Source organism: Callorhinchus milii, unplaced genomic scaffold (genome assembly GCF_018977255.1).
Source record: "Callorhinchus milii isolate IMCB2004 unplaced genomic scaffold, IMCB_Cmil_1.0 Scaffold29, whole genome shotgun sequence".
In the NCBI taxonomy this organism is placed as follows: Eukaryota; Metazoa; Chordata; class Chondrichthyes; order Chimaeriformes; family Callorhinchidae; genus Callorhinchus; species Callorhinchus milii.
The window spans coordinates 122,684-144,212 of NW_024704770.1; the positions used below are offsets into that span (position 1 = coordinate 122,684).

At 48.5% G+C, this 21,529-nt stretch overlaps 3 protein-coding genes across 3 annotated transcripts; all 3 read left to right on the forward strand.

The window, feature by feature from the left end:
• Nucleotides 1–488: 488 nt before the first annotated feature.
• LOC121851124 (adhesion G protein-coupled receptor E1-like) lies at nucleotides 489–3,908 on the forward strand. The gene is made up of 5 exons (XM_042344695.1): nucleotides 489–585; nucleotides 1,109–1,201; nucleotides 2,828–2,971; nucleotides 3,353–3,455; nucleotides 3,856–3,908. Exons 1-4 carry the CDS (start codon nucleotides 552–554, stop codon nucleotides 3,388–3,390), a joined length of 309 nt encoding a protein of 102 aa, XP_042200629.1. The 5' UTR covers nucleotides 489–551; the 3' UTR covers nucleotides 3,391–3,455; nucleotides 3,856–3,908.
• A 360-nt stretch (nucleotides 3,909–4,268) lies between these two features.
• Nucleotides 4,269–10,166, forward strand: LOC103173425 (adhesion G protein-coupled receptor E1-like). The gene is made up of 8 exons (XM_042344603.1): nucleotides 4,269–4,353; nucleotides 4,512–4,655; nucleotides 6,432–6,575; nucleotides 6,854–6,939; nucleotides 8,060–8,161; nucleotides 8,621–8,798; nucleotides 9,140–9,259; nucleotides 9,907–10,166. Exons 1-8 carry the CDS (start codon nucleotides 4,269–4,271, stop codon nucleotides 10,164–10,166), a joined length of 1,119 nt encoding a protein of 372 aa, XP_042200537.1.
• Nucleotides 10,167–15,216: 5,050 nt separating this feature from the next.
• On the forward strand, nucleotides 15,217–19,765 carry LOC121851125 (adhesion G protein-coupled receptor E3-like). The gene is made up of 4 exons (XM_042344696.1): nucleotides 15,217–15,224; nucleotides 17,423–17,511; nucleotides 18,175–18,343; nucleotides 19,562–19,765. The coding sequence occupies exons 2-4, from the start codon at nucleotides 17,477–17,479 to the stop codon at nucleotides 19,607–19,609; spliced, it is 252 nt and encodes an 83-aa protein (XP_042200630.1). The 5' UTR covers nucleotides 15,217–15,224; nucleotides 17,423–17,476; the 3' UTR covers nucleotides 19,610–19,765.
• The last annotated feature ends 1,764 nt before the right edge of the window (nucleotides 19,766–21,529 follow it).

A 21,529-nucleotide genomic window follows, 5' to 3' on the forward strand; every position in this document is an offset into this window, starting at 1 on the left:
CTTTGCAGTATATCCTATGAAGCACTTTGAGACGTCTCAATGACAAGATGAGGTGCTGTATGAAATGCAAGGATTATTATTGTCATATAATGATAGTTTGTGGGTGGGGCACAATTTTAACAATAACAGGCATGTGGCACACAGCACAGCTTTGATGGCACAAACTCACACCCTTATAAATGTTCAGCGATTTCCCCATCTCACTCCATCAGTGCTCAAGTGATGTGGTAAAGTTTCGCCTTCATTTGCACTCAGAGCCAAATCTGTGTGGACAGGTTCTGACTTGAATGAGGGAGAGCGAGAGAGAGAGAGAGAGAGAGAGACAGAAAGAACAGGAGCTGCAGAGAGAAAGAGAAAGAAAGAGAAATAGAGATAGACAGAGAAAGAAAGAGAGACAGACAGAGACATACAGAGAGAGAGACAGAAAAACAGAGACAGAGAGAGACAGAGATAGAGAGAAACAGAAAGAGAGACAGAGAAGAGACACAGAGACAAAAGGAGAAGCCGTTCCTGTGCAGATCACTGACTTCTGAGTGGACACATCAGCCAGAATGAGGAAAGCAAACTGGTTTGGCTTACTGCTGGGTACGTGAGCGGAGTGCGGAGTGATTAGTGGATGGAAACACAGTGAACGCAGAACCCTTTATCTTTTCCCTCTGCGCTGTCGTGTGTCAGCCCGGCTCAGTCGGGAGCGCTCTCGCCTCTGACTCACAGGTTGTGGGATGAAGCCACCACGTCGGGGAGTGGAATCACACAGTCTCAGCTGATGCTGCATTGTTAACGGGACTTTCTCTCTCTCTCTCTCTCTCTGTCGCGATGTCCTGGCCAGCAATCCTCCAGATAAAATCGATCGCTCACTCCCTGGCTGTTTCTGGGATGTCATTGATTGTCAGGACTCATGTGGAGTATAAACACCGGCACAGACCGGTTGGTCCGAGTGGGCTGTTTACAGGCTGTACAGTCTGTGTAAATTTTTATATGTGATTCCAAGTCCTGACATCGGGGTTTGGACGCACAACCTTCTGACTCAGAGGCGAGAGCACTACGACTGTACCAGGAGGGACATGTTATGAGATTTTTAAAAGAGACCAATGCTTTTGTTTCTCAGTGATTTACTTGGGCAATGTTTGGGAGCCTTTGACTGTCACCAGCCAGACCTGCTCCCCAGGATATCAACAGTCCGGGAATGGGACGTGCCTCGGTGAGTAATAATAACAATAATCCTTGCATTTGGTATAGCGCCTTATCATGTCGTTGCGACGTTCAAAGTGCTTCACAGAATATGCTGCAAAGTACCTACACACTAAATGGCACAGTTTAAAGGGGGTTCAGGAACAGAGAGGGTTCCCATACACAGGGCTGTGAAGGTGACAGGACAGGTTGATAGAGCTGTTAAAAAAGCACATGGGATTTTGGGTTTATAAATCGAGGCACAGAGTACAAAAACAAAGAAGTTCTGTTGAACCTTTACAAGTCACTGGTTAGACCTCAGTTGGATTATTGTGTGCAATTCTGGACACCGCACCATAGGAAGGATGTCAAGGCCGCGGAGACGGTGCAGAGGAGATTTACCTAATGTTACCAGGGATGAGGGACTTTATTTATGAGGAGAGGCCGGAGAAGTTGGGATTGTTCTCCTTAAAGCAGAGAAGGTTAAGGGGGGATTTAATAGAGGTGTTCAAAATTATGAAGGGTTATGATAGAGCAGACAGGGAGGAACTGTTTCCACTGGCCGGTGGGTGGGTAACCAGGGCAGAAACATTTAAGGTGATTGGCAAAAGAACCGGAGGGAAGACGAGGAGAAATTATTTTACACAGAGTTGTTACAGTCTGGAATGCACTGCCTGAAAGGGTTTGGAAACAGATCCAATAACAACTTTCAAAAGAGAATTAGATCTGTAGAAAAGAAAAAAAAATTGCAGGGCTGTGGGGAAAGAGCGGCACTGATTGTGTAGCTCTTCCAAATAGCCGACACAGGCACAACGGGCCAAATGGCTTCCTTCTGTAATAATATTAATAATAATAATCCTTGCATTTGGTATAGCGCCTTTGAGATATTTCAAAGCGCTTCACAGAATATACTGAATAGTAAATAATTAAAGTAAATAAATAATATTCTATGACTATGAATTGACTGTATTTTGCGGGTGAAGTTCAGCAATTGCCTTACAAACGGTCATGGATCGAGTGACCCAAATATTTGGGGAAGGATTATTTTCTGTGGAGGGAAAGATATCCACCAATTGGCGAACAGCCAAGTTCCTCCATACGTAAACGAGGGTTCTGGAACATAATGTGGTTTGGAGACTCTTAAACAGCGGTGATGGGGTTTGGCAGGTGTCAGACACCTGTCTAACCAGAAAAATTACCCCTTATCCTCTCGGTAGTTGAAGGAACAGTGTGCAACCCTCCAAGGGATGAGAGGACTCCCTCCCTTCTGTACAACACAACTGGAGATCTCCCTGGTGTCTGGGAAGGAATGCACACTCTCTCTTCCTCTCATCCCTCGGAGGGAAACACCCTTCTTACATAATCCTGGAGAGGATTAGGTGCAGGTTGGCTCGAGCCCAGAGTTTGTGGCTTTGGGGGTAATTGCTGCAGTTACGTGTGTAACACAACAGGACAATTTACTGTGTTCATTCCACACAGAGGGAGATTGACCCCTCATGTGGAACTCTCTGCAGCTTGGATCTGAGACTTTCAAGCTTGGCGCTGGGTTTCCGCGTGGGCCATTAATCACTCTTAATAGTGACAATTGTTCACTGTTAATTTTTGGGGGTTATTAACTTGTCAAACACAGCAAATGTCACCCTTGTGTCACTTACAGATCGCGACGAGTGTGAATCCAGCCCGTGTGGCTCCAACGCAACGTGCACCAACACAGAGGGAGCGTTCCTCTGCAAGTGTGACGCAGGGTTTGCCTCCATCAAAGGAGAGACTGAGTTCACCAACTTAACGATTCGCTGTGAAGGTACAACCTGAAGACGGGGAAGGAAGGGGGCAAGACGGAGGGATAGAGGAGGGGTTTCAGGGCATAGTGGCTGAAAGCTCTGCTCCCAATGATGGAATGGAGGGCATGAGGGCCAACAGGAAGATGGAGCCAGTCGAGCGAGGCAGCAGGTTGTGGGTTGGGGAATAAGCAGCTCGGAGAGGTAGGGAGGTACCAGGGCGTGAAGGGATTTGAAGATGAGTGTGAGGCACTCGATTCTCCCCAACCTTCCATGACTCATGGTGTAAGGCAGAGTGTAACCTAACAACCTTTTGTGTAAATGCAGTTTGTGCTTTCCTTCTTGTTGTTGCAGATATAAATGAGTGTGAAACCAAATTTGGTTTGTTCACCTGTTCATTTCAGGCAACGTGTTACAATACTATTGGGAGCTTCTACTGTAGCTGTTACGAAGGCTACGAAACTATTCGAGGGGAAAGGAACTTCACAGTCAAATCATATTGCAAAGGTAAAAAGGAAATTCACAACCAACAATAGTAACTTGCATTCACACAGTCCTGTCGCTCAGTGGTTCGAGGCTTGCCTTGCAAGCACAAGGACCTGGGTTTGATTCCTCGGCAGGACAGTAAGTTTCCTTACTCCACACGCCTCTGTTTGCCGAGCAGTAACAACAACAACTTACATTTATATAAAGCCCTTCAGGCGGAGTAGTGTCCTGGAGCGTTTGGGTAAGTAAGTAAGAACCCAGTTGTTAGTCGATTGGCAGATCGCTTTCTGAGGGTTATAATCCCTCCAATTTAATCCACGACTGTTTATAGGGACCCAACTGACCTACACAAAAAATCACTCTTAATGTTCAGGATTATGAAATTATGACACAGCAATTGTCAGCCCTGTGTTCCTTACAGATCGCATCGAGTGTGAATCCAGTCCGTGTGGCTCCAATGCAGGTTGTCAGAACACACTGGGAAGTTTCTACTGCGTATGTGATCCCGGCTTTGTCACCAGCACTGGAAAATCTTTTTTCAGTGACGACAGCACTCTCTGTGAAGGTAAATCATTCCCCCATTCCCACCGCCCCCCCACTCCCCCCACACCCATTGTTTGTGCCTTTGAGCCCCTCAGTGGGACTGACATAAACACACTTCAGTGCAATGTGGTGGGAATGCTGCTTCATCAGAGGCGCTATCCTTCAGATAAGAAGTTACACTGAGCTGTGCCCTGTTCGGGAGGATGTTAAACATCCCGAGATGCTGTTGGAAAAGAGAAAGGAGTTTCTCTCTCTCTCCCACACACCGTCGTGAAGTGAGTGACCAACTGTATGTGGGGTATTGTCAGCCAGGACAGCGGCACCTCTGACAATGCTGCGCTCCCCCCGGCACTGCCCTATAGCGACAGCCAAGACTGTGAGCTGAAAACCCTGATGTGGGGCTTGAACCCACAACCTTCTGACTCAGTGAGAGCACGGCCCTGACCCCTTGCAGCTCACACCGAACCACACACCGCCAATGGTGGAGATGATTAAATTGTCAAACACTGAAAATCACCATTGTGTCTCCTACAGATATTGAGGAGTGTAAATCCATTACGTGTGGCCCCAACACAACGTGTCACAACACAGAGGGAGCTTTCTACTGCATGTGTGACCCAGGGTTTGCCACGAGCACCGGAAACACTACTTTCGTCAACACAACGACTGTCTGTGAAGGTAATACACCCCCAACCAACCCCACCCCACCACCACACCCGCCTCGACTGCTTTTCAGATGACAACCCTTCCCGATCTTGTTCCTCCCCACCTCTGTAACCTACTAAAACTTTACCAACCCGTCCACTCTCTCCACAAGTCCTGCAGCTCAGTGAGAGCGAGAGACCCGGGTTCGATTCCCAGTTGGGGCAAACGTTGGGCAAGTTTCCTGACGCCACACACGCCCCTGTTTACCCCGCAATGAGTGGGAACCTGGCTGTTAATGAATTGGCCGATCACTTTTCCAGGGATAATAATTCCTTCAAAAAATGAATAATAAATTGTTCCCTCAACCTATGATTTTGTGGGGACGCTGCTGTGCACAATTTGCTGCCATGTTTCACCCACAAAATGTAGTCAGTTCACTTGGCATTATTTCCTGTGAAGCACTTTGGGACGTCTCAAAGCCGTGATGAGCTGCTTTATCAAATGCAAGGATTATTATTATCTTTATTATAATCAAATATACTGTAAAGTTTTGTGGGCAAAATGCAGCAGCGAGGACACGGGGAGAAAGAAACTTCCTTCTCTTTTCCAACAGCAGCTCAAGATCTTTAACGATCAGCGGAACAGAGCACAGCTCAGCGTATTGTCTCATCCAAAGGACTGCGTCTCTGACAATGCTACGCTCCCCGAGCACTGCATTGGGGCGTAAGCCGAGACTTTGTGATTCAATGTCCTGACGTCGGGACTTAAATTCACAACCTTCTGACTCGGAGGCAAGTGCCCTACCACTGAGCCACAGGCTGGCACTGAAGTGTAGGGACCTTGTGTTTGCAGGCAAACATAGCAGCTCAATTGCTGGAGTCTGTGTCTCCAGTGGACAGTATCCACCGATAATGCAGCACTCCCCGAGCACTGCACTGGAGTGTTAGTCCCGGGTATTTGATTCTCAACTTGATTCACAGCTATATCATGGAGAGACTCCGATCATTGCTCCCTCACACAATCGAATCTCCAGGAGAGAGCACTGACCAGCACACAGCCCAATAATAATAATAATAATCCCTGCATTTGATATAGCGCCTTATCACATCTTCAAGACGTCTCAAAGAGCTTCACTGACGATAGAATTGTGGAATATTACAGCAGAAAAGGAGGCCATTCGGCCCATCGTGCCTGTGCTGGCTCTTTGGCAAAGCTACTCAATTGGTCCAACTCTCTCCGCTCTTTCCCCAAACTCTGCAAACTTTTCCTTTTCAAGTACCTGTCTAACTCCCTTTTGAAAGTTGTTATTGAACCTGTTCCCAACATCCTTTCAGGCAGTGCATTCCAGACCATAACAAAACTATATAGTGTATTGACCGTATATATTGTGGGCCGAACGCGGCAGCGAATTGCGCACATCAGTGTCCCCCAAACAGTCGTGGAATGAAGTGACCAATTTTTAGTAAAACAAATTTGAAGGAATTATTACCCCCAGAAACGTGATCTGCCAATCGACTACCAACCGGGTTCCTACTTACTGCTCAGTAAACAGAGCCCTGTGGAGTAAGGAAACTTGCCCAACATTTCACTCTGTTGGAAGCGAACCCAGGTCTCTCGATTGCCGGGTGAGTGCTGTAACCACTGAGCTACAGGACTCCACTACAACGCAAATAATAATAATAATCCTTGCACTTGATAGAGCGCCTTTCGCAATATCGAGACGTCACAGGATATACTGTAAAATGACTGTATGTTTTGTGGGAGAAATGAAGCCCAAGGAGTAACTGACATTTGTATTTCTTATTGCAGATTTGGATGAGTGTAAATCCAACATATGTGGCACCAATGCGACTTGTCACAACACCGTGGGAGCTTTCTACTGCACGTGTGACACAACATTTGTCTCTACCACCGGAGAAGCTTCCTTCACCAATGGAACAACTCACTGTGAACGTAAAGACTCTATTCATCTCTGTATCTCTGCGCAAACTCAAACCTCCCTCTTCTTAATCACAATAATCCTTACATTTGGTACTGCGCCTTTCACATCAAGAGGACCGTCCCAAAGGGCTTCACAGGATTTACTGTACAGTGCAGTGACTGTGTGTTTTGTAGGCAAACGCGGCAGCCAATGTTGCACAGCGGCGTCCCCACAAACAGCTGTGAAGTGAGTGAGCGATTTTATGGAGGGCTGTTATTTGAGGGCTGATTTGGTTTCATTCCCGCGATAGATTTTGACTGTCTTCCTGACGTGAACAAGCACGATGCAATCATTGGGGAGCGATGTGATTCCAGCCGCCCAGTCGGATTCCGAAAGGTAGGGTCCACATATTTCCAGCTCACCACTCGCACCCCTTCCACTCCAACGCTGTCCCCCGTCCGTGTTTTGAGATACACTGCCATAGAGTTATTACATGCGTTATACACAGTTGCACGAAGGGGAGTGGAAATCTGGAGCTTTCTCCCTCCAAAGGCTGTGGATGCTGAGTAATTCAAATTTCCAAGAGGTGGAGAGGTATTTGTTAAGGTATCAAGAGATTTGTGGCAAAGGCGGGTAATTAGACTGGAGGTACACGTCAGCTGTAATCTAATAGAATGTCGGAACTGGATCAAGGGTCTGAATGATCTACTCCTGTTCCTATATATATGTCCGTATCTTTGTGTGTAGTAGTTGTGTGTATCGGATGTTTCTCTATATCCCTTTCTCTATATAACACAATACAAATTAGATTTACGAGGTGCCTTTCACCTTGAGAGGACGTCCCAAGGTGCTTAACAATCCTGGCTGGTTACCCGTGGTGGGTGGGTGAGGGGGTGGCAAGGGTGGGGAAGGTTGGGGGGAAGGGGAAAGGTGACCAAAGCCATGGTCAATGAGGAGGATCTCGAGACGCACCTTGAGTAAGGTGATGGAGGGAGCGAGTTGGAGGGACTCAGGGATGGAATTCCAGATGGTGGTGGCAGATAGGCTTTATGCTCATCCTAAATACGTATCGCTATGTCTCCATGTCTGGAGATCGCTAACCATATCTCTCTGGAATTCTCTCCCTCAATCTCTCTGCCTTGCCCCTTCCTTACCCATCTTCAAAGACCTTCCTCTTCGACCGCGCCCTCCCCTCGGCTCAGCATTGTGCTCCACCACTGTCAAGCTCTCTGGGACACTGCCCTGCATGAGGGCCAAGTGGTTGTTGTTATTTCTCTGTCTTTGTATCTCCATGTCTATCTCTGTCTACGTGTCTATCTCTGTCAATGTATCTCTGTGTCTATCGCTGTCAAATGTATCTCTGTGTCTATCTCTGTTAAATGTAGTTCTTATGTCTATCTCTGCGTGTTTGCTCTGTGTGTATCTGTCGGTCACAGTAACGCAATGAATTGTGTAAGTTGAAGCACAGAGAAAGTCACTTGGATCTCATCCCATGATATTTACTTTCTTGTCACAGAATCCTCAGCTGCTCGGCAGTGAGTTCTGCCCTGTGATCGAGAAAATCTTCCACTTGGCTGATGAGTTCTGTCAAAACTTTACCAGGCGACTCGCTTTGGAGGTCAGTAACATACAGGACATCTCCTTTTCCCTTTGCCTCAATACTCAAGCCAAGAGCCTCACCATTTTAATGACAATTCTTGCATTTGACACAGCGCCTTATCAAATCTTCGAGACGTCTCGAAGCTCTTCACAGAATCTACTGGAAAGTCAATTGACTGTGTGTTTTGTGAGCGAAACGTGGCAGCCAGTTTGCGCACAGCAGTGTAACATAAACAGCCGTGGATTGAGTGACCAAATTATTATTTTTTAGTGGGATTATTATGTCCGGAAAGCATTCCACCAATCAACTAACATCAGTCTATATCATCAACTCAGTCCAGGTTCCTACTTCCTGCTGAGTAAACAGAGGCAGGTGGAGTACGGAAACTTGCCTGTTGTTTTGCTCTGACCCGGGAATCAAACCGGGGTCCTCTCGCTTGCGAGGCGAGTGCTATAACCAACGCTGTCATGTCAACAGAACGTCACGTCATTCGCAAGCGACCTCGTGGGCAGAGACGAGCTGTGGAACAGTATGGAGACTGACGAGCGCATGCAATCTGCTAACGCCTTCCTAACCCTGGTGGAGAAATCCGCAATTGCGGCTGCATTGGATCTGCCCGATCAGGGAGTGAGGAGGAACCAGACGGAAATCATGGGTAAACAACAACAACAACAACAACTTGCATTTGTGTAGCGCCTTTCACGTCTGGAGGACATCCAACGTGAAGGGCACTGCAGTGTTAAGTAATTATGTCACGACACCCCGACTCTTACAAATAATGTCATGTATTTGTAATAAAGATACACAGAAATATTAATATTAGTAATAATAAACCCTCAATAATATTATATGATTAATGTAATATTATAACTAATTAATATTCAAAGTGATAATAATGTTACTAACAGTGGTCGGTACATAAATCATTGTTTAACGCATTGAATGCTGTCCCGTTGCCCTCGGAACCGACCCGTGTTTGTGTCCTTTGCTTCTTAGAAGTGGAAGTGCGGATGTTTCGTGGGGAAGGGACATCCGAGCGGGAAAGGGTGAGGTTACAGGCCAGGAACAACACGATGGACATCTTTCGGGACACAGTGACTGGGGGGAAAACCACAGGTACGTGTGGATAATAATAATAATAATAATCCTTGAATTTGATATTGGGCCTTATCATGTCATTGAGACCTCTCAAAGCGCTAAACCGAGTCTGTTCAGGTGGATGTTAAATATCCCGTGTGGTGCTATTGGCAGCGAAGCCAGAGAACTTAAGAGTGGTGGAGCACGAGGCCAAGATGGGGGAAGGGGGCAAGTGACCTTGGGCACGGTCGAAGAGGAAGGTCTTCAGGCACGACCTAAAGATGGAGAAGAAAGAGGCGAGGCAGAGTGATAGAGGGAGAGTGTTCCAAAGTTTCGGGGTGTAGTGGCTGAAAGCGCGGCCACCGATGGTGGGATGGAGAGCATGAGTGACGTGCAGGAGGCTGGAGCCTGTTAAGCAGAGGCAGTGGATTTAGGGGCAAGTAGGTCAGAGAGATAGAGAGGTGCAGGGCATGAAGGGATCTGAAGACGAGTGCAAGGATCTTGAAATTGATCCATTTGGCGATAGGGCACCAGTGGAGCCGGCTAGAACTGGTGCCATGGGGATATGGAGGTTAATGCAGGTGAGTATGTGGGGGCAGAGTGACATTACTCTATGTCAAAGCTGCTGTGCCAATTCAAGTTGTTGTCGTCGTTGCACTAACATAAGAATCTCCTCCCAACCCCAGGTTTTGGTGCTGTTTCTTTCATCGCCTACAGAGACCTGGATGCAGTGCTGAACGGCACAGAATTCATCATCGACGGAAAAACAAGGCATTTCTACTTGGCGTCTGAGGTCATCTCAGCCTCTCTCAGCCACAGGACAGGTCACACACCCCACCAGACCGTGAATTTCACTCTCAGACACAAGGAGTCTTGGGATAGAGGCCTCACTTCAGTGAGTGATGATGATCAATTGGAATGGGGAAGGGATAACCGCTGGAGCTAATCAATAAGAACCATTTAATCAATTTACCATTGTCAGGTGTCTGAACTGTGCAGACACCCATCACCGTTGATTCCTGGAATGGAATGCGCTCTCTCTACCTGGAGAGACCCATCCGGTTTATTCAGGAAAGCATTAGGCACGAGCGCAGGCTTGGAGACCCCAGGGTGTGGGTTGGGGTAACTGCTGGAGTCTATCCAATTAAAACCACAGAGCTTGCCATTGAGAGCACTATTTGTCCACCTCAGACATGTACCTCTACAACTCCACCTCCAGGTCCACTGCTGTCTTCACAAACTGCCTGTTGGACATCAAGAACTGGATAAGAACTAACTTCCTGCAGCTGAATGTCAACAAGACCGAGGCTCTCCTGCTTGGCTCCCGTCAGCGCCTCCTCACCTCGGGCGCTGACAGCATCTCCCTCCATGGATGCACTCTACACCTCAAGGAGCCAATATGGAACCTCGGCATTCAGTTCAACCCTCAACCGTCATTCATACCCCACATCCATACCATGACCTGCTCTGCCTTTCCCCACCACTGCAATATCGCCCGGCTCTGCCACGGTCTCACACCACAGAACACCGAGACCCTCATCCATGCAGTCACAACATCCGGCTCGATGACACAAGATCCCTGCTTGCCGGCCTCCCCAACTCCTCCCTTTACAAGCTGCAGATCATACAGAACTCTGCAGCCCATGTCCTCTCCCGCACAAGGCTCTGAAAACCTATCACTCCCTCCCACCCGCTCATCCGGCTCCACTGGCCCCCCATCACTCAGAGGATACAGTTCAAGATGCTGGTCCTCACCTTCACACCCCCCACGGCCTCGCTCCCCCCCCTACCTCTGTGACCTCGTAACCCCCTGCCAACCTGTCCACTCTCTCTGTTCAACGGTCTCTGGCCTGCTGCACGTCCCCCAACTTGCCTGCTCAACCATTGCAGGTGGGCCTTCAGCCTCTCCACACCAACCCTCTGGAGTTCCATCCCACACTCCCTCCATCTTGACACCCCCCACCCCAACCTTGGCTCATTCAAGAGCTTTCTCAAAACCCTGCTCTTCATCCTGCTACCCCTACAGTCCCTGCCCTCCACCCCTCCTGATCCCACCACCAGCTTGGTTGTGCATCCCTGACTGTCCAGAGCCTTGGGACCTCCTTACATGAAAGGCGCTGTGTAAACACAATGTGTTGTTGATGTTGTTGTTGTTTTTGATGTGGTCATTGTTGATGATGATGTTGTTGATGTTGATGATGTGCTGAGACTTGAAGAATGTAACGGGGAACCTTTTATCTCCACAGAAGAATGAAAGCGAACTAAAAATGTTCTGTGTTGTCTGGAGGTTCTTAGAGAACAGTGGGTACTGGTCCCATAAGGAATGTGAACTGAGAGAACAGACCAAAACTCACATAAAGTGTGAATGTGACCATCATCACCTGAGATCCTTCGCTTTGATCATGGCTCATCATGACACGGTATCAATCATACTCCTTGCATTTGGTATCGCGCCTCATCACACCTTCGAGACGTCTTCACAGTGTACACTGTATAGTTAAATTAATGTATATTTTGTGGGCAAAATGCAGCAACCAATTGGGCACAGATTCTATGATTCTATGAAGCTCTTTCAACATCATAAAATCATAAAATATTAGAGGACAGAAGGAGGCCATTTGGCCCATCGTGCCTGTGCCAGCTCTTTGGAGGAGCTTCCCAATCAGTCCCATTGACTCGCTCTTTCCTGGTAAATTTTTCCTATCCAATTCCCTGTTGAAAGTTGTTATTGAATCTCTTTCCACCTCCCTTTCAGGCAGTGCATTCCAAATTATAACAAATCTCTGTGAAAAAAAATTCTCCCCATCTCCCCTCTGGTTCTTTTGCCAATTATCTTAAATCTTTGGGTCCTGGTTACTGACCCACAGACCAGAGAATATAGCTTCTCCCTATCTACTCTCTCAAAACCCCTCATAATTTTGAACACCTCTATTAAATCATCCCTTAACCTTCTCTGCTCCAAGAACAATTGCAGCTTCTCTCGTCTCTCCACATAACTGAAGTCCCTCATCCCTGGTACCATTCAAGGAAATCTCCTCTGCCACCAAGGCCTTGATATCCTTAATTTAGAGTGTTAGATCCAATCATTTGGTGAGTGTCAGATTGGCTCAGTCAATAGCCCTGAATTGGAACCAGAATTGGACACAATACTCCAGCTGAGGCCTAACCAGTGACTTATAAAGGTTTAGCAGAACTTCCTTGTTTTTGTACTCTATGCCTTTAATTTATAAAGCCAAGGATCCCATTTGTTTTTTTTAACAGCTCTATCAACCTTCCACCTTCAAAGCCCTGTGTATGTGAAACCCCATGTCTGTCAGCCTGGCTCAGTCACAGCAATGTCGCCTCCGAGTCAGAATAATAATAATAAATGCTTCCATTTGATTTACTGCCTTATCACGTCATTGAGATGTGTCAACGTGGTTCAAATACTGTAGTGTGGTTTCTAAGTGAAACTATATGAGTTCCAAGTCCCAAACCTCTAACCGCCTGAGCCGAGGTGAGAGCATTACCGACTGAGCGCGGCTGACACACACAAACTGATTGGATGTAATTTTGTGAGTGAAACTCACATGATTGTTGTAACTGTTTACAGGATCCTCCCTTTGCTCTGATTATCATCAGTTACGTGGGGATTATCGCTTCCCTGGTGTGTCTGGCCATCAGCATCGGCATGTTCACCTTCTGGGCCAAGGCCAAAAACTCACTGACCGTCACCAACATTCAGCTGTGCCTCAGCCTGTTCCTGGCTCTCTTCATCTTCCTCGTTGGCATCAACCAAACCAACAACCGGGTAAGACAACCACAACAAGGACTCCTGCAGTGTAGTGGTTCGCGCTCTCACCTCACAAGTCAGAGGACAGGGTTCGATTCCTGGAGCGGGGAGAAGCCTCAGGCAAATTTCCTTACGGCTCACACACTCCTCTGTTTACGTCGCAGTAAGTTGATTGTAAGTTGATTGGCGGATAGCTTTTCTGGACGTAATAATTCCTTCAAAATAAACACAAAATAAAAAGTTTGATCACTAAATCCACGACTGTCTGTGGGACACTGCTGTGGCAATTGGCTGTCATGTTTCCCCTCAAAAATACACAGCCAATTCACTTCACAGTATATTCTGTGAAGCGCTTTGAGACGTCTCAATGATGTGATGAAGTGCTTTATTATTACCCCCGGGAATTACACCTGGGTTACTATTTACAGCGAGATAAACAGAGGCGTATGGAGTAAGGAGACTTGACAAAGGTTTTGGACTGCCCGGGAATTGAACCCGGGTCCTCTCGCTTGCCAGGCGCGTGCACGAACTGCTCTGCTACAATCCCTGTAGATATGAGACCCCGTGGGCTTGTGTTTAACGGCGTTGCTGTGTTGATTTCAGATTGTGTGTGGGATTGTCGCTGGTCTGCTCCATTACTGGTTCCTGGTGGCATTTGCCTGGATGTTCCTGGAAGGTGTACAGCTGTGCCTGATGGCTCGGGACATCCAGAAACTGCAACAACCCACTCCGCACTTCCGAGGCTGCATGTACGCTCTGGGCTACGGAGTCCCAGCTCTGCTGGTGGCTGTGTCTGTCGCTGTGGGTTACGAGGGCTATGGCACCCACAAGCAGTGAGTACCGTCCTCGCTGAGCCATTCCTGGCGTTTTCTGCTTCACGTGTTAATGCTCACACGCCACTGGGTTGCGCACACTCACACACGCACTCACGCTCACACACATGTGTACACTCACATGTGCACTCGCACTCACCTACACACACACTCATACACACACTTATACACACACTTATACAAACACACACACGCGCACACACGCACATCGCCCCACCCCTTGCCAGGCCTCGCTGGGCCTCTGTCACACAGCAGATCCTTACCCTTCCCACCCCATTCTGACGTCTCATCCGGATTCCGACACCTCTGACAATGCGCCCCCCCCCCCCCCCCCCCCCCCAGCACTGCATTGGAGCAGTGTCAGCTCAGGCCGTGCGATTCCAAGTCCCGACATGCGACTGAAACCCAATCACCTCCCTACCCATCCCACCTGCTCACACCTCACTCCGCTACCCGCTCCTTTTGCTCAGCCGGGCTCCGGCCTCCTGCACTGCCCTCGTCCCCCTCCATTCCACCATTGACAGCTGTGCTTTAAGCCACTACCCCCTCAACCTCTGGAACTCTCTGCCTCAATCGCTCTGCCTCGCCCCGTCTTTGCCCGTATTCAGGCCGTGCCTGAAGAGGACCTTCTTCGACCGCGCCTACGGTTACCTCCCCCCCAACCTCCCGCCTCGGTGTCAGGTTCCGCACCTATTAAGTGCTCCAAGATGCTGCCCTGTTTGAAGGCAAATTGTGGTTGTTGAATATTTATGTGTCAGCCTGGCCGGGCTCAGTCAGTAACGCTCGCGCCTCTGAGTCAGGAGGTTGTGAGTTCAGGACCCACATCGGGACTTGGAATCACAGAGCCTAAGGTGACTCTGCAGTGCAGCACTGGGGGGATGTTGCATTGTCAGAGGCGCCGTCCATCAGATGAGATGTTAATCCGAGTTCCTGTCAGTGCTCCGATCACTTGGACGTTAAAGATCCTGTGGGGCAATTGGAAAAGAGGTTCTCTCTCCCTGTGTCCAGGCCAACAGTCCCCAAATAAAATTGGTCACTCACTCCATGGCTGTTTGTGGGACATTGCTGGGACGCTGGGAGAGAGAGAGAGAGAGAAACTTGTTTTAACGTCTCATCCGAAGGATGGAGCCCCTGACAATGCATTGCTCCCACCAGCACTGCACTGGAGCTCTGGCCGACACTGTAAGTTCGAAGTCTTGACGTTGGGCCTTGAAACCACAATTTTTTTTGACTGAGAGGCACGAGAGAGCGCGAGCCACTGAGCCAGGCTGACACCTACCGTCTCACCCTAAACATCCCTGCTCACTGTTGTGTTGTGTGGTTGATTTCCAGCTGCTGGCTCAGTGAAAAATATGGATTGAGATGGAGTTTCCTGGGTCCCATCTGTCTGATCATTGTGGTAATACTCATGGAATGACATACATGGTGCAGTACCCAAACTAACCAGCAGGTGTCGGTATAGCATTGGGAGAAGAAGGCCAATTGCCCATCTGTTGGCTGCGACATCGCTCGCGATCTCGTCTCTCAGTCAAAAGGTTGTGGGTTCAAGGCCACAGCCTTCTGACTGAGCCTTTGAGCTCACAGTCTAAGCTGATGATCCATTGATGTGCCGGGGGGGCACTGGGACTCATTGTCGGAGGCGCCGTCCTTCGGATAAGATCCACATCGGGAGGTCTACACGTCAAAGTGTGGATGTCCAATGGATGACGGCAACAACAACTTGTATTTACATGTCACCCTTCAGGCCGGACGGCTTCTCACAGCATTTATATTTTACCACAAATTACATAGATTTACACTGAGTGACCGGCAGAGAAACAGGCCTTTTGCTCCAAACAAGCGGTGCCAGCATTTACACAGCCTCCGTACCCCCTCCCACACCCTCTATTCCCTCAGGCGGAGGTCTCGCTTCCCCTTATAAACGCTCTGGGATGCTATCCATAGATATTTGGGGAGGACAAATATGCAGGTCTTTGGGGAGAGAGGGGAGGAATGGGATTTAATTTGGACACGATGGGCTGAATGGCCTCCTTCTGTGTTGTATGATTCTACCCTTCATGAGGTACACTATATAAAAGTAAGTTGTTATCAATGCATCAACACTATGTGATGCATTCACCACTTCAGGCATCGAGTTTCTCAATCTCACTGCCCTCGTTATGAAGTCTTTTCTCCTAATTTCTCTTTTAGATCCTCTCGTTGCTCTCTTACACTCGTGTTACCAGTTCGGCCACAAGTGGAAACAGACTAATTATGCAAAGCTTTATAATGTTTGTAATTTTAAACACCGCTATTAAGGATTATTATTATTATTATCATTATTATTACTTCAAGTGTCTCCTCTCTGGTGAAGAAAGGTCTAACTCAGTCAGTCTATCATGACAGCACAGCCCTGGAATCATACATTACAACACATTGTAAGCGAGATTTGATACAGAACCTTTCCCATTGGGAAAACGGCTCAAAGCACTTCACAGACTTTTACTGCAAGTGACTGTGTGTTTGAAAGTTAAGTTGCAAAGGAAAAGGAGAGATGACCAGTGGCCCAGTTGAAGGGGAAGGTGATTAGGTGGGATTTAAAGATAGGAGTAGGGTTAACGACAACAAATTACATTTACACAGTGCCTTTCACATGGGTAGAATGTCCCAACGTGCTGGACAGTCCGGAATTTGGGGGATGGGCATGGAGGGCAGGGAGGATGGCTGGAGGAGGGTGACCAAAGCCAGGTTCGAAGAGGAGGGTCTTGAGATATGCCTCGAAGGAGGCACGGGAGGGAGCAAGGCAAAGGGAATGTGGGATGGAGTTCCAGAGGGTGGGGTCAGAGAGGCTGAAGGCCTGACCGCTGATGGTGGGGTGGACCAGGTGGGGGACATGGAGCAGACTGGGCAGGGGATGTGGAGCAGGACAGAGCTCATGGGGGGAGGTGTAGAGGGAAGGAATTCCAGGAATTAGGGACATAGTAGCTGAAGGCTTGGCCATCAATGGTGGTGATTAAGGACATGGACCTGTGTTAGTTCAGTGTAACGTGGTGGTGGTGGTGGGGTTGTTGGAGGGCGAGGAGCGGGTTATGAGCAGGTCAGAGAGTGATAGGGAGGTGCGTGAGTGTAAGGGGGAGGACCATGAAGTCCACCTGCAGAGACAGTGGAAACTGTCGGGGACTGGGGTGATAGGCAACATGATAATGGAGTTCTGTAGTGTATTGGTTAGAGCATTCACCTCGCAAGCGAGAGGACCTGGGTTTGATTCCCGGGCAGGATGAAACCTTAGGCAACTTTCCTTACTGCACTCGCCTCTGTTTACACAGCAGGAAGTAGGAACCCGCTAGTTATTTGGTTGGTGGATCAGTTTCAGGGGTAATAAGCCCTTTAAATTAAAAAAAATTGGTCACTCACTCCACCACTGTTTGTGGGCAATGCTTTGCATAATTGGCTGCCGCGATTCCCCACAAAACATACAGTCAATTCACTCTCCAGTGTATTCTGTGAAGCGCTTTGAGACGTCTTGAAGACATAATCAGGTACTCTATCGATTGCAAGGATTATTATATCATATATATGTTATATTATTTTAATGACAAGTAACTTATTGCCCGACAGATCAACCTTGCTCTGTACGTGACGGTGCTGTGTATCCTGAGGCACAAGGTCACCATGCGGAGCATGGAACTACCAAACATCAACACCAGGTGAGGGACAGCAACTCTCAGCTCCTGCACAGTGTTGCTGTCTGGCCGCTTGTTAATGTTTGCCTCAAAATACAGTCACTGCACTTTACAGGAAAATCCTGTGAATCTTGTTCTCTTGTTCTCCCCCTCCCATTCCCCTTCACTTCGCCCCTTCCCTTCGCCCCTTCCCTTCGCCCCTTCCCTTCGCCCCTTCCCTTCGCCCCTTCCCTTCGCCCCTACCCCCCCCCCACCCCCCAACCTCCCTTTTTTGGCTTCCAGTTTTTGAGGAAGTGACATGAACTCAGTGAAGAAGAAGTGACATATACGTCGGCCGTCTTTACGTTACAGTCAGGTTTACGTGCCTGGAGCAGGGATATACCAACAACAACAACAACTTGCATTGCATCCCAGAGAGCTTGCAGGGCCCGTCTCTCTGTATTATTTCCCTCCCTGCAGGATGCTGGCGATTTAAGCCGTTGGACAACAATAATTATGTTCCTTACCGTTGTTAGAGCGCCTTTCACATCCCAGAACCCTTCACAGGGTTCAGTGTAAAGCCCAGTTACTGTGTGTTTGTAGGTGACTGTGGCAGCCAGCGATGTCTGTGCAAACATCCGTGCAGTGAGTGAGCCGGTTATTTGTTGGTGTGAGCCTTACTCTGACGGTTGTCTTGTTCCTGGGCAGGATGCTGGCGTTTAAAGCCGTGGGGCAGGTGTTTGTCCTGGGCTGTACCTGGATCCTGGGAGCGTTTCACTTCCAGAAGGAAACGGTGGTCATGGCTTATTTATTCACCATCGTCAACAGCTTCCAGGGCGTCTTTATCTTCATCTTCCTGTGTCTGTTAAAACCAGAGGTAATTGATGGTGGAGGGGGTTGAGGGTGGGGGTGAGTGTGTGTGTGCCGAGGGCGGGGGTGGAAGGGGATTTAATACGGTGTCTCTGAGCAGGTCAAGACTTCAGCTCTCAGATGTTTTCGGTGTCAGACCGGCTCTGTCGGTAGCGCTCGTGCCTCTGAAGCAGAAAAAGGTTTGGGGTTCAAGCCCCATATCGGGAATCGGAACTCACATACTCTGAGCAAGTGCTCGGGGAGCACTGCATTTTCGGAGGTGCCGTCCTTCAGATGAGACGCTAAACCGAGCTCCCGTCTGTGTCTGTGCAGACGGTCGTTGAAGTTCCTGTGGCGCTGATCTCTCTCCCAGTGTCCCAGCTGACAATCCCTGGCCAGATCCCTGGATAATCCCTGGCCACATAAATTCGGTCACTCACTGCGTGGCGGGTAGACTGGGGTTATGTTCCTGAGAGCAGAGGACGGTTTCATTGCCGTTTCTAAAATTACAAACACAATTGACAGCATCGAGGTTCGCAGAATGTTCTCTCTGTTTGAAGAATAAACATAAAACTGATAAGACTGCCATGATTTAACACTGCAAGATAAACAAGAACAACAACAGGCGAGCGAGGCAGGGGACGTGAAGCAGGCCAGAGACCGCTGAGCGGAGGGAGCGAGCAGGATGGTAGGAGTTTAGAAGGTCGCAGAGGTAGGGGTTTGAGAAGCCACTGGAGTTGGGTGAGGATGGGGGGGATAGGGTCACAGAGCCTAGTGCTGGAGAGGACGCGAGCTGCAGAGTTCTGGATGATGTGCAGCCTATTGAGGGAGGAGTTGGGGAGACCGACAAGCAATGAGTTTGCATCGTCAACCCTTGAGGTAGTGAAAGCCTGTATGAGGGTTTCGGTGGCCTGTGGTTTGAGACAGTGGTGGAGATGGTCGATGAGTCGGAGTTTGTGGAAGGCAGAGCGGGTCATGGTGCGGATGTGGGATAGAAAGGATAGTTGAGGGATGTAAACTTAGTGAACTAAAAGAGAATTTACTTTACAGTGTATCCTGTGAAGCGCTTTGATCCCTCTCGACAACATGATAAGGCGCTGTATCAAATGCAATGATTATTATTATTGGTTGTTACCAACTGAGCCAGACTGCCACACGGAGATCAGAGGCACAGGACAGTTAGGGCTAAGGTGTGGAAACAGGACAGAGTCTGTTATCACTGGTATTGGTATCGTTTTGTCCTCAGGTCAGGGTTGAGTTGCAGAGATGCTGTGAGAGAACCAGACGGAGATAGAAGGAACCGAATTAATGAAAAATTGGAGTCCTCAGGGCTGTGCTGGTGTGAGATCAGGAACTCATCTCAATCCAAAGTGTGTTCCCTGAAATTCACCATCCCTCTTCATCCACTTTCAGCCGAACACAACCACTTTCACCCGGAACTCTGAGTTCTTCACACTGAGGAAGATGGACATCACTGAGGAACAGTCTTTTGGACCCAATGAGCAACTGGGACATGGATTGAGAGGTCCTCTGGAAGCCCAGAGCAGAAGGCTGTGGGATCAAACCCTGACTCAGGGACTTTGAGCCCACAGTCTAAGGAGAGAGCTCCACATTGTCAGAGGCGCCGTCCTTCAGATGAGACGTTAAACCAAGCTCCCAACTGTGCCCTGTTCAGGTGGACATTAAAGATCCTGCAGGAAAATGAAGGGAGTTTCTCTATCTCCTGGTATCCTGGTCAACAGTCACTCTCCCACCACCACCCCACTCCCCTCCCACAACCCCCCCACCCGCACCCCATCAACCCCCCGCACCCCATACCACCCCCACCTACATAAAGTTGTGGCTGTTTGTGGAGATGCTGCTGTGAGCAAATTGCCCGACAGGACACAGGGAGAGAGAAAAACACTTTTGTCTTTTCGAGCAGTGACCGCAGGATCTTTAACGTCCGATCTTTAAGGTCGGTGTCTCTGACAATGTGCAGCTCTGTCTCCCCTCAAAACTGCACTGGAGCATCAGCCTCGACTGTGAGCTCAAAGACCCAGACATGGAGGCTTGAACCCACAAAACATCTGACTCGGAGGCGAGAACACGACCCACTGAGTCAGACTGACATTCAGTTGGCAAAGTCCTCAGGAACCAAACTCAACAGGAAATCATCACAGATATTTTTTGCACTATTGCTCCGTGTCAGAGAAGAAGATGAAAGGGCCTCAAATCCGCCCTCTCCAGACTGATCTGCTGGTGGATTTGGGGAGACAAAGGGACAAAAAAATATTCATTTGGTCACTCAATCCCCGACTGTTTGTGGGACGCTGCTGTGTGTAATTGGCCGCCATGTTTCGGCCACAACATACAGTCAATTCCCCTTACAGTCTATCCTGTGAAATGCTTTGAAATGTCTCAATGACGTGATGAGGTGCTATATCAAATGCAGGGATTATTATCACTGTTATTATTATTATTATTGAGGGGATCTGCTTTCACAAAGGGCCAACGCAGACACTGTGCTGTTGTTTCCTTTGTGGGATTTATAGTTTGTCTTTCCCATTGTCTGTGATTTCTGCTCATTGAGCCACAAACCAGAGACTTTATTTTCTTTAATGTTTGGATTCCTTTAAATAAAGTTATTGGGGTTTTAATTTGGCAAAGGGTTTGTTTGGAACACATTTACTTTCCTGACGCTCAGTGGTCAGAATGTTCGCCTCTGAAGTGAGTGGACCCGGGTTTGATTCCCGGGCAGAGCGAACCCTCAGGTACGTTTCCTTATTCCACAAGTCTCTGTTTACCAAACAGTATGTAGGAACCCGGATATCAGTCGAATGGCAAATAGCTTTTTGAGGAATAATAATCCCTTTCAAAAATAACTTATTATTATTTGGTCATTCAATCCATGGCTGTTTATGGGACGCTGCTGTGTGCGATTGGCGGCCACGTTTCGTCCACAAAATATACAACAACAACAACAAGATTCCATTTATAGAGCACCTTTCACGTCGGGAGGACGTCCCAAGGCGCTGTACAGTTGGGTCAGGACCCGATCAGGGGCGAAATGGTTAGGGTGAGGGGAGGGAAGGGAGGGAGCGAGCAGCGGGTAGAGAGTCGCGAGGGGAGCCGAAGGCTCGGTCAAGGAGAAAGGTCTTGAGACCGGCCTTGAAGGAAGAAAGAGAGGAAACGGCGAAGGCACTGGGGGATAGAGTTCCAGAGCCTCGGGGTT

Coding starts and splice junctions, on each gene's coding strand:
- LOC121851124 (XM_042344695.1), top strand. CDS start 552: ATGAGGAAAGCAAACTGGTTTGGCTTACTGCTGG. Junction 1,202..2,827: donor CGGGAATGGGACGTGCCTCG/GTGAGTAATAAT, acceptor TGTCACTTACAG/ATCGCGACGAGTGTGAATCC. Junction 2,972..3,352: donor CTTAACGATTCGCTGTGAAG/GTACAACCTGAA, acceptor TGTTCATTTCAG/GCAACGTGTTACAATACTAT.
- LOC103173425 (XM_042344603.1), top strand. CDS start 4,269: ATGTGGGGTATTGTCAGCCAGGACAGCGGCACCTCTGACAATGCTGCG. Junction 6,576..6,853: donor TGGAACAACTCACTGTGAAC/GTAAAGACTCTA, acceptor TTCCCGCGATAG/ATTTTGACTGTCTTCCTGAC. Junction 8,162..8,620: donor CCAGGCGACTCGCTTTGGAG/GTCAGTAACATA, acceptor TCATGTCAACAG/AACGTCACGTCATTCGCAAG.
- LOC121851125 (XM_042344696.1), top strand. CDS start 17,477: ATGCGGAGCATGGAACTACCAAACATCAACACCAG. Junction 17,512..18,174: donor CTACCAAACATCAACACCAG/GTGAGGGACAGC, acceptor GTTCCTGGGCAG/GATGCTGGCGTTTAAAGCCG. Junction 18,344..19,561: donor TGTGTCTGTTAAAACCAGAG/GTAATTGATGGT, acceptor TTTTGTCCTCAG/GTCAGGGTTGAGTTGCAGAG.